The sequence below is a fragment of the Macrosteles quadrilineatus genome, unplaced genomic scaffold (assembly GCF_028750875.1).
Source record: "Macrosteles quadrilineatus isolate MER2022 unplaced genomic scaffold, UCM_ALF_1.0 Scaffold_10__1_contigs__length_6754688, whole genome shotgun sequence".
NCBI classification, from domain to species: Eukaryota; Metazoa; Arthropoda; class Insecta; order Hemiptera; family Cicadellidae; genus Macrosteles; species Macrosteles quadrilineatus.
The window spans coordinates 2,834,482-2,846,199 of NW_026542603.1; the positions used below are offsets into that span (position 1 = coordinate 2,834,482).

General features: G+C 35.5%; 1 protein-coding gene across 4 annotated transcripts; it reads left to right on the forward strand.

The window, feature by feature from the left end:
- The first annotated feature begins 422 nt into the window (after positions 1 to 422).
- On the forward strand, positions 423 to 11,184 carry LOC129004693 (probable bifunctional dTTP/UTP pyrophosphatase/methyltransferase protein). Of its 4 annotated transcripts, none has more exons than XM_054433253.1 (5): positions 423 to 692; positions 1,746 to 1,860; positions 4,328 to 4,569; positions 8,873 to 9,019; positions 10,975 to 11,184. In XM_054433253.1, exons 2-5 carry the CDS (start codon positions 1,768 to 1,770, stop codon positions 11,105 to 11,107), a joined length of 615 nt encoding a protein of 204 aa, XP_054289228.1. In that variant the 5' UTR covers positions 423 to 692; positions 1,746 to 1,767; the 3' UTR covers positions 11,108 to 11,184. The 4 variants fall into 4 exon arrangements, with proteins under 4 accessions (XP_054289228.1, XP_054289229.1, XP_054289231.1 ...); XM_054433254.1 differs by having other exon boundaries at positions 430 to 541; XM_054433256.1 differs by having other exon boundaries at positions 430 to 448.
- The last annotated feature ends 534 nt before the right edge of the window (positions 11,185 to 11,718 follow it).

The window sequence follows — 11,718 nt, forward strand, 5'->3', positions numbered from 1 at the left end:
ACATTGTATATTACCATTAGAATAGCTCAAAGTTGGTGTGATGGGCTTAGGAAAAAGATTATGCACTTTTTTATGTTCGGAGTGTTAATTGATCGCGTTATGTTTAGCCATAGCTACGTATAATGTACAGTACGGTCTCAAATATGCCTTTTAAAATACGCCAATTAATTAGTTTTAACGTGTACACACGTTTTATCAAGGTATAATTGACATTATATAAATGTAAAAACATCATTTCGCACCGTATTGTCATTGAATTGCGTTTCCGACATCTCTGCAAAACACGTTTGTGGCGACCGCAGGCGTACGAACCCATATCTATTACAATCCGAAAAAGCGCCGATGAAAAGAGCCACTAACTTCACGACGCCGACGGTCCGTTGAGCCAGCTGAGCGCTGAGCCGCTGAGCTGAGCTGCTAGAAAGAAATGAAAACTGAAACACTGAAAGTCAAGTTCATAAATTAAATTAATTTAAATTTATTATGATTATGGAAATGAAAGTGTTTTGAGTGTGCTGAAGCTGAAGTGATTTGTTATTAAGTATTGACGAATAAATGTTGTGTGTGCATGAACTATTTATGAAGTTTTAAATGTTCATTTAGGCTATTTTTTCGGATTCCTCAAGAAAGAGTGATTGTTAATAAATGCCTAGGTTAGGTTAGGTTGAGCTGTGTGCGAGATTACAGTTTTGGTAGGTCTAGGTCTAGGTTTATTTGATATGAGCGAGGTGTGGGCCCAACTTTGAGTTAGTTTGGACCTTTCAGTTGAGTTTAGATCTGTTATTGCCTTTGAAATAAGGGCTGCACTTTAACTTAGTTTACGTCCTACACTTATTCGAATGAATATAAACTTATATCGATTGTATATCCATAGATTACTTCATTCGAAATATCAAGTCATCATACATCAATCGATATGTCGAATAATCTATATATCGATATTTTCATTCGGATGAGTGTAGGACGTAACTTAAACTAAAGTGCAGCCGAAATAAGTTAAAACTTAAAATCTATTTATAAGCTTCCAACACACTCACAACCACGGCCACCTTTAACTACAGGCCATGGCCTGTTAGAATTGGCAACGTTGCAAGGGTGTTGTTTAGTGACAGACGTCCCATAAGATAACATGGGAAACAGGTGACATCAGCTCAAATTCACACTTTATTGATTTAAATTTATGAACATAAATTTATTAAAATATTGAAAATAAAACACACAGAATTGAAAAACGAAACGATATAAATTAAAAATCTATGTCTGTACATTTTAAGCGGAGTTAATATTGTCATAGTCCAGTAACCAATCTTTTGTAAATAGGCCAACACAAATACCATTTTAAGCTGCTTCCAATGTGGTGAGTCGGTGGCTCAGTTGGTGTTGGTAGCGTCACGGACTTTGGGCCAAAGGCAGCGATGTCATGGGTTCGTATCCTGGTCACTGCCACTAAAATTTATCAGTAGGCCTACAGTTCACCTTCATACTGTACCGGCTCACCCCTTGCTTTGCTGGATACGTTCCACGCACAGATCTGTAGTCTATGTGGTCTGGCAAATGCAAGGTTAAAAGAGGCCGCCAACCTCTTTTTTTAAATAAAATAAGTAAATAAACAAAACAGCTGTTACAACCCCACTTGCGACGTTGCCACTTCGCCGCGGCCTGGAGTTAAAGGCGGTCGTGCTCACAACACTTTCTTTTTCATAGTCATAATAAGTTTAGGCCTAACTTTAACACTTGACTTTCAGTTTTCAAGCATCTCAAGTCAAAATGCTTGAACCCTTAAGGAGTTCTGTGTTACAAGGAAAACGTATAATTTTAGCCAGTTCATCCCCTAGAAGATCAGAAATTCTTCACAATATTGTAAGAAGTATAAATCGTCTTTTAGTAGGTTACTTAAAGTTACAGTCCATTCACAAAATTTAGGCGGTTGCGGTTCAATCAATCCCCTCCACATCACTTAACTAAGACTAAGAAACAACAGCCGACAGCTGACAGCAGATCAATAAGCTTGCATTAACTTTTTAAGCTAAAAAATAGCGGGGGGGGGGGGGGGGGGACCTAGGAAACCTTTTCCTTAACGCCTAAATTTTGTAAGAGCGGACTATGGCCTATGATTTATCATACTAGATATAGATCTGTATCTATCTAATATTAACTCAGACTAAGTTAAAACTTGCTCCTCCCATAACTTATTGAGCTGATGTGTGGCATTTTTAAAATCTATATTAAGTTAGTATTATTACACTTTTAACCTACTGTTTCAATAGCACATAAACAGTCTGGATGTAACATTGACTAACAACTCGGTTCACTAAGTTATAACCTACACTTTAACTTGACTAATTACCAATTAGTCCAACCTGAACCTACCTTTAAAAGGACTTAAGCAGTCAAGAATTAGCACAAAGTCTGAGTTTGACCTGCCTTCCCCACATGCCTTTTCTGTCATAAAACAGAATTTTGAAGTACTGTATGTAAGCTATACAAAATATGCTGTAGCAAGTTTGGTGTATTTCTGGGAAATAACCCAATTTCCATCAATAATTACCTCGTATTCAAATAAACTAACTTTCCCCCGGCCAATTACCCTTTCTCCTAATGACTGCTAAATTTAACCAAGTTTCATCGTAGATCTCCTCTTAGCTTACCCAAACTCAGATTTCCATTGCATCCCCTAGTTGGTTGAGAGTTTTGCTTTTTAGGCTACGGTATATTTATAATTAGTCATTTAAGATGTAAGTTAAGTAAGTTAAGAACGTTTAAGTTGACTTGAGTCTCGTACACAATAACCAAGGTTTACTGTAAATCCTATCTCTCAACTTGACAGCGTTCTTTAGTAGCGTCAACACTTCCTTGATTTTGGGGGTTTCAGGTGCTTAAACCCCATAACACTAGGTAGCTTATAAGGTACTAAGGCAGTGCAAAGTAGACAGTTATTAGAAAGTCACCCAGCATCAAAGTTTATAATTAGGCCTACTTCATCATGTCACTTCCTGAAGAGGAGAGAAATTGCACTTACTTGAGTGTAGGCCTATATTCAGTACATTCTCTGGAGAGTTTATGGCAAATTTGGGTCCATCAAGAAGCTCAAAGTTTCACTGGGTCTTTCGTTTTACTAGTTACTATAATTTAAATAAACGGTATCAGCATTCTGACACATACTTTCTCCCATAAGTTTGTCAACAACCTTTATCATGTGTAAGCGGTGAGAGTAAATATACGGAAATGGTATTAGTACAATTTTGATAAGAATTTAAAGGACTATAACATACTAAATTTTTATCAAAATCGTTCAGGCCATTACATTTGTGAAAATCCGATTTTTCCGTTATTTTATGAGGTTTTTATGGGAAAATAACATAATTTACAATAACTTTTGAACTGTAATGTTTACAGAAATGGGATTTGTACCGTTTTGTTCAGAATATAAAGGGATATTAAGGATGTTTTTTAATGGGGATTTTCCCATAAAACCCAATAAAATAACTAAAATATAGGATTTTCCCAAAAACGACCCGATCGATTTTGATAAAAATTTAGTATGGACTATACCATACTAAATTTTTATCAAAATCGATCAGGCCGTTTTTGGGAAAATCCTATATTTCCATTATTTTATGGGGTTTTATGGGAAAATCCCCATTAAAAATCAAAATTTCTAAAAAATTGAAACAAACTATCAAAATTGTAAGGACCATAACATACTATGTTAAATAAAACCCGGATTTTTTTTTCTAAAATCCTATTTTTCGTTATTTTATGGGGTTTTTATAGGAAAATAACATAATTTACCATAACTTTCGAACCGTAATTTTTAGAGAAATGGGATTTGTACCATTTTGTTCAGAATTTAAAGGGCTACAACATATTAAATTTTAAGAAAAATCGTTCGGGCTATTTTTGAGAAAATTCAATTTTTCCGTTTTTCTGTGGGTTTTTATGGGAAAATCCCCATTAAAAATCAAAATTTCATTAAAATGAAAAAAAACGCTTGAAGATACCATGGATTAGAACCTACATACCATATTTCATCGAAATCAGACCACAGGTGTAGTCTCTAGCTCTGTACACATCCAGACACACACACACACAGACATCACTTCGAAAACCACTTTTTGGGGTCCAGGGGGACCCAAAACGAATATATCCACTCAAAACTCAAACTCGAAAATTTTGACGAAAACAATACTTTCTCCATATAGGCTACGAGGGTATAGGGGGAGAAAGTAAAAATAACCAACACCGTAATATGCCAATCTGTTGTCATACCTAACTTTGTCAATTCTAGGAAGCGAAAATACAACAAATACAGTAATATTCTTTCCAGGGACTGAAATTTGAAATAATTCCTTCGACGTATGAAGAGAATCTTACCCCAGAAAAATTTACAAATCATGGAGAGTTTGCGGTTGCTACTGCATTTAATAAAGTTGAAGAAGTTGAGAAAAGACTCTCAAGAGATCCCATTAAACCTGACTTGATTATTGGGGCTGATACAGTAGTGTCATTAAATGGAAAGATCTATGGAAAACCAAAAGACAAAGCAGAAGCTTACTCACATTTACAAGCGTAAGTCGTAAGTAAAGTTATCTTCATTTGACTTATATTATAACCTGTAACTTGAAAATAGTTGATTAAAAATGTATCATTGTCACTGGCTCTTCACCTTTACTCACACAGTGCCAAGTTCAAAGTAGGCTAATTTAATCTTTCTCACCAGGTGTCCTCAGATATATTTGTCTGAGTACATTGTGTGTTTAAATTTTGTTTATTACATAAATTCAGGTTGTAGGAGAATTTTTTCTTTCAAGTTGTATGCGGCTCTTTTAACCTACATTTTATATTAATGACTATACTATACTATACTATTAAACTTCACTTTTAAAAAGTAATTTTAAGAGTTCTTAATTGTGAAACAAGATCATTTTGTTTACTTCAAAGTACAGTAGACTCCCTCTTATCCAGACTCCTTATATTTACTGATTCACCTTTATCAAGAGCATTAAGCTTTTGTTCAATTGGCGCAACTAGACTCCTTCATTCGTCACTCATAAAAAAGAATGCACACTAAATGGGGAGTCACAATAAAAAAAAATACAGAAAAGCGAATCCACACAACAGTATACTGGACAATACACACTATTAATTTCATGGTGGGTAAGCCTCTGGATCGTAAATTGAATACTGATTTCAAGTTCTTTTTGGGTAGATGTTCTTTAAATCTAGTGGCTAAAGAACGAGCAGTTTGACCGATGTAAAAGTTTGGGCAATCGTTGCATTTTATTTTGTAAATGTGTTGTTTACTTTATCGGAAGGTGTCTTTTTCTTTTATTTGAGTATACAAGATAATTTGTTGGATGTTTTGTATGCAACTTGTACATTGTTCTTTGTCATTTCTTTTCTCAAGGTGTTATTGAGTACTACTCCAAATTCAGCAGAGACATATTTTTTGTTTCTGGGTTCTGGAATCTCTTATGTTTTATTTTTCTGTTTTCAAATGAGTTTATAAATGAGAGAGCTTTTATATCCATTGGAAACTGTGTTTCAAAATGTTTATTTCATTGTTGTAGTTTTCTGTGGTAAGTGGTATGCATAATAGTAGTCTGTGAACGAAACTATTGTAAGCAGCTGTCTTGTAGTAGAAAGGATGGTGTGTGATGAATGGATGGCCTGGTCAGTTGTCGTAAGTTTTCTGTGGATTTTTAATTCCAGGTTGTGGTTAGTTCTTGTGATTGTGATGTCTAAGTAATTAATTGATTTGTTAGCTTAGGTTTCGAGAGTGAATTTTAATCTATGGTGGACGTTGTTCAGATTATTTCCGTGATCTTGATTTGCCTTTCATCACCATTGAATAAAATTAATGTGTTGTCCACATATTGGCTATAGTGAACTATTTTATCTTTTTGTTTGTTGGAATCTGACCATAAAAGTTTATTTCCAATGTTGTTTACAAACAATTCTGAAAGGACGCTTGAAAGTGGAGAGCCCATTTACCTTCATTTTGTGTGTAGTATTTATTTTCAAACGTGAAATAATTTTGTTTGAAGACGTTTTTAGCGAAATTAACCAAGTTATTTTTTAGCCTCAGTTGATAAGGACGAGTTTTTATCTAGCTATAGGCCTATAGATTTTTATCTAGATTAGATTCAAGTATGTTGATGGTTTCATCAATGGGTACGTTTGTGAATAAATTCACAACGTTGAATGAGGCTAGGCAACGAATGCTCAAAAAAGGGTATAGAGGGAAATGTTTGGAACACAATTTCTGTCTTCGTAACATTTTTGAGTATAGTTAGGAGGTAAACATACCAAAATTCCCCGCCTCTAGAGCTTGTGCTGTAGGGGAGGGGGGGCCTGAAGGTACCATTTTTAAGTTTTTTTGCGGATATCTCGGAAATCATGCGTCCAAGCGAAATTGTGGTAATATAGCAAATGAAAGCTTATTAAATTGCCAGCAAGTTTGTAACTTACTATTTTTAAATATCTTTTATGCTTTTTGCATTTTTATTATCAAACATTTAAAAATTTAGAAAAATACATTTTTGTTCGTGTTTTTTGTTCTTTTTGACAAGTTTACTCCTTAACCGTTCACCCTAAAACTAAATGCTGGGCATAGAGTTATAGAAAATCAAATTCCCCTCAAATATATATGACCTTTCTAGTTTATCTTCTTCTGTTCAAATTTTAAAGCAAAAAGTTTAAGAAGATTAAAATCTAGTGTTCAACCAGGAATTTGAAGTCTTTTGGCAGCTGTTGACTACTGAATATTTTAATTTATCACCTTACCCAGTCAACTAATTGGTTGGAACATTCACCATCAAGTATATAAAGTGAGCACTGGCGTCTAAAATAAGCACAGATACCCATTATAGTAAATACTTGTGGGCTGCCTAACCAGCTTCCTTACACTTGTTGATCTAACTAGACTATTTTAATGGGAAAATATGTTTTATATTATAACCATGTTTATGCATATAAGTACATATATATGGCACTGGAAACAAATCACACTACCATTAAGTTGAAACAAAGAAATTACATATTTATGTTAATTAAAATAAAACATTATGCCAGTGAGTAGCCTACTATCGAATCAATATCCCTTGCTATCTTAAAGGGCTACCATCTTCATATTCGTTTTCATCCTCTTTTTCTCTAAGTCCCTAGGGTTGGCGGCGCCCGGAGCAAACGTGGTCGTGGCGCCCCCTCCCCCCAGCAAAAGTTGCATTGGCATATTTTAATACTATGTTAATACAGTAATAGACGCTTCGCAGCGCCCCCTCAGCCACGGCGCCCGGGGCAGCTTGTCCCGGTTGCCCCACCCCCCCCCCCTTCGGACGGCCCTGTCTCTAAGAAATAAGGTAAGGGACATCTTTTTCTCTCACCATAAACTATCTCAACAAGGATTAGATGATATTTTTGAACACCTCTACAGAATGCGACAAAATATCTTCAACGTTTAACAAAAGCAAGGTTGCTTAGAAAATGAGGAGTTGAAGCTGAACTCCCCAGTGGCCCACAAGTCAATTTTTAAATCTATGGTCTCCATGAAGCCTGATATCTCTGGTCTTCCTCCGACCGATGGTGCTTTAAAACATCGTCTCCTATGTACATTCCAAAAGTTCAGCTGTGGCAGAGAAATAACCTGCCTTCTATGATTTAAGAGTGGAAAGAACAAGAAAAACTCTGTGATCCCAGAGTACAGTCAGTATGAAACTTAACTGGAGGATATTCTGAAAATTGTTTTCTGCCTATGCACATTAAACTTTGCTAGTGCAAAATCCGGTGGCAAAAAAGCAAGCCTACAATAAGTATGCCAAAATTACCAGGATGTTGTCCCTGGGAATGATGACTGCGAAGATGAAGAAACAGTTGTATACACTTACCTATTCCCAAAAGTGGTCCGATGGAGAAAAAAGGATAAAAATGAATATGAGGATAGTAGTCCTTTCCAAACTAAGATAGCAAGGGATTGACTCAATACTGTAGTATGCTACTCACTGATGTAATGTTTTATTTTAATTCACTTAAATATATCATTTATCTTTGTTTCAATTTAATGGTTGTGATTGGTTTCCACTGCCATATAGACACTGAAACTCTTATATGAATAAACATGGTTATAACAACATAATTCCCATTACAATAGTCATCAAGTGTGAGGAAGCTGGTTAGGCAGCCCACAAGTATATAATTTTTATAATGGGTATCTGTGCTATTTTTAGACGCCCAGTACTCACTTAATCTACTTAATGGTTGATTTTTCAACCAATTAGTTGACTAAGTAGGGTGATCAATTGAAATATTCAGTAGGTAGTCAACAGCTATCGTAAGATTTCAAATTCCTTGCTCAACACTAGATTTTAATTTTTTTTTTCATACTGACGGTTAATTTGTTTTCCAATCTGGTAAACTAGGAAAGTCATATATATTATTTTTATGAATATCATACAAGATATTGAAAAATAGTAAATTAAAAACTTGCTGGCAATTTAATAAGCTTTCATTTTGTATATTACTATAATTTCGCTTGTAGTTTGTCAGACACATTATCTCTGGTCTCTAATCTTTTCTATGAGAAATGTCGTTTCAGTACCGGGCCATATCTTGCCGATCCAGTCTGTTTAAACCAATGTGCTGAAAAAAAATTGTCCGGTTAAAAGATGTCCAGATAAGAGGGAGGGAGTTACCTGCACATTGTCCTTTATGTAGGTTTTTGGTTTTAAAGTAGGCTATTTTATTTTACTCGCCTACTGCCCAATATGGCCTGGTATATATCTGGTACTTGTTTTTCTATGATTCAATAAAGGTAATCAAAATCTTTAAAACCAATGGCCATTGGCCAATCATATTAAAACCATGTGTATATTAGGTTGAGTGGGAAACAACATACAGTGTTTACTGGCGTAGTCATCAAAACGCCGACAGCGCTCAGGAAGTTTTATGAAAGCACCAAAGTGTTTGTGGCCGAGCTTGATGAGAAGACAATAAGAGCTTACATTGCCACAGAAGAACCCATGTAAGTACAATATTTATGGTGCAAGGGATATTTCTTGATCTTTGTAAAGGATAGCCTAAAAAACTGTCAATTTTTAATTAGGCTAGTTCTTTTTGATAATACTTACAATTAATAAAAGTGGTCCAAGTATCCTATATACTGTACATACCAGCTATGATTTTGTGATTGATGGAACATAACTGTAACAATAGGTACTTTTACTTGAAATACCCACTGTTACTTTGGGTGACGTAGCTCAGGAATGAAACTCAGCACTCGTTTTTTAGCAAATTTCGGAGAACGTAAGGGCCTACAAGTTGGTTTCACTTAATGTAATAGCATTAGGCCTACCTATGTCCAATGGCGGTTCTAGGACCTTGTCAAGGGGGGGGGGGGCTTTGGGGGTGCATCCCCCAATAAACCAGGGGGGTCCCCGGGAAAATTTGGAATTTTCAAAGCCGTTTGGTGACTTTCTAAAGCCATTTTTAACACCTAAAACCGTGCATGAGCAAATATACAATTAAAAAATCATACTATGACGATTCCATTCATGAATTTCAAAACAAACTGTAAACTACGGCCATATCCTCTAAAAGCCGTTGGGTGACTTTTTACAGCCAGTTTTAACGTCAAGAACTGTGTGCAAAAACCTCCCATTTCCCCATTTATTTGTCATGAATAAGTAGACATTTTAAAAACTAACTATGACGATTGCATTCATAAATCTCAAAACATATTGTAGGCTACGGCCATATCCTCTTAAAAGCGGTTTCCTGACTTTCTAAAGCCATTATTAATGTCTATATCTGTGTCTAACTGTCCAATTTCATAGATCTGTCACAATGTGTATAGTATCAAATTCAGTAATAGCATTGTCTATATAAAATTTTACACTAGTGTTTATATAGTCAATCGTAATAGGCTACTGGTGCTACCGCTGATTGCTGATAGATGCCTGTGTAAAGTTAGTGGCTAGCAGACAATTTGACAACTAACTATGGTACATCAGGCAGCTGTTTCTCCGTCCTCGCTTGCACGCTCGGCGCTCGCCTTTGCCCAAGCATGTCAACAGCTGACTGCTGTAAAAATTGGATGATGCGTACAACCTTACAACTTTCCATAGCGTAATATTGTATTTTATTTGTTGTGCTATTTTCCACAAAGTTTATCATGTGAAACTTAATACCATTCTTGCCATCGCTTATTAAGTTTAATAAAAACTACATTGATGTCTGTTTAGTGACAATGCGTTTTTTAAGGACGAAATTTACATTAAATTTTTTTCCCCAGGGTCTAGGGGGGGGGGGGGCTCTTGCCCATGTAGCCCCCCCCCCTTGGACCGCCACTGCCTATGTCACAAACATTTTACCCATATTTACAGAATTCCTAAGGAACAGCACTTTGAGGAGGAACTACATAATAACCGTTGCATTGGAGCCAATGACTATTTAAAAAAAGCACCCCATTATTATAATGAAATGGCATCAGCTGAGTTCTAAATTGTTACAATAGTCAACTGCCTAAACATAAAAACAGTATAGAAACAGGTTTTTGACCAGTCTTTATAAGAGGATAAAAACATTTATTCTTTTCTGTTATTATATGTTTTTTAGCTCAGGTACTTATAGATCATTGCCTATAAGTAAATTTTTAGCTAATTTTCATAAATTCAAACAATAGTTCATACAGTGGCAAATCTAGAACAGCCACAAGGGGAGGGGGCGAACCAGGGGGTCTGGGGGGTTCTGGGGTACCCCTCCCCCCCAAAATTTTGTGTAAACTAAGTCTCCAAAATGGCAGTTTTATACCAATTTATTTGTCTAAAGTTAGTGTGACAAATTATTGTACGCAATTTGTATACACTACTGTATTACATGCAGTAAAAAATATATGTATATGTATGCCCAAGGGGGGTGGTCGCCCCCTTCGCTCCCCCCCTCTGGATCAGCCACTGAGTTCATATTTGTATGTTCCAGGGACAAGGCAGGAGCCTATGGGATCCAGGGCTATGGAGGATCTATCGTTGAGAAAATAGACGGAGATTATTTCACAGTAATGGGGCTGCCTCTGCATTCTTTGTGCAAACATATTATATATTTGTACAAGTAAATCAAATTATTTATCCAAAGTAAATGTAAAAGTATTAAAGTCTTAGTTATTGAATGTTTTAATGCTGCCAAAGCCAATCCGTATAGTTTTTATTTGACCATAGTTTCAACTTCAAGCTTATTGCACTAATGTCAAATCTTCCGTCATCGTACCGAACATTATAGAACAAGGGCCTTTGTGTTGTAATGAGGTAAAATAAAAACAGTATTTCAGAATTTTAATATTGATATATTGAAGAAATACATACAAAATATCAATTACTATGTCAACTACTACAAACTGGAAAGAAAGTACTAAGCATCTCCCATACAAAAAAAAATATGAAGTTTCCTACATCTGAAACTGGATCAAAATCACTAGGTATGTGGCAACCGATGCTATCACCTGAAAACAAAGCTGCAATCAGCTCATGATTATAAAAAAAAGCATTTATAATCATTTGAATATGTGTCACTAAAAAGGTTGTTTGGCTTTAGAATGGTTTAAAAACTACTCTAATATTTTACCATAAAATTAATTTGACCTTATCAGATTAAGTTTGACTCTACAAAATCCCACATTAAAACTATAGCATGAACCTGAAATAAAAACTCAGTCTGCATTTTCTCAGT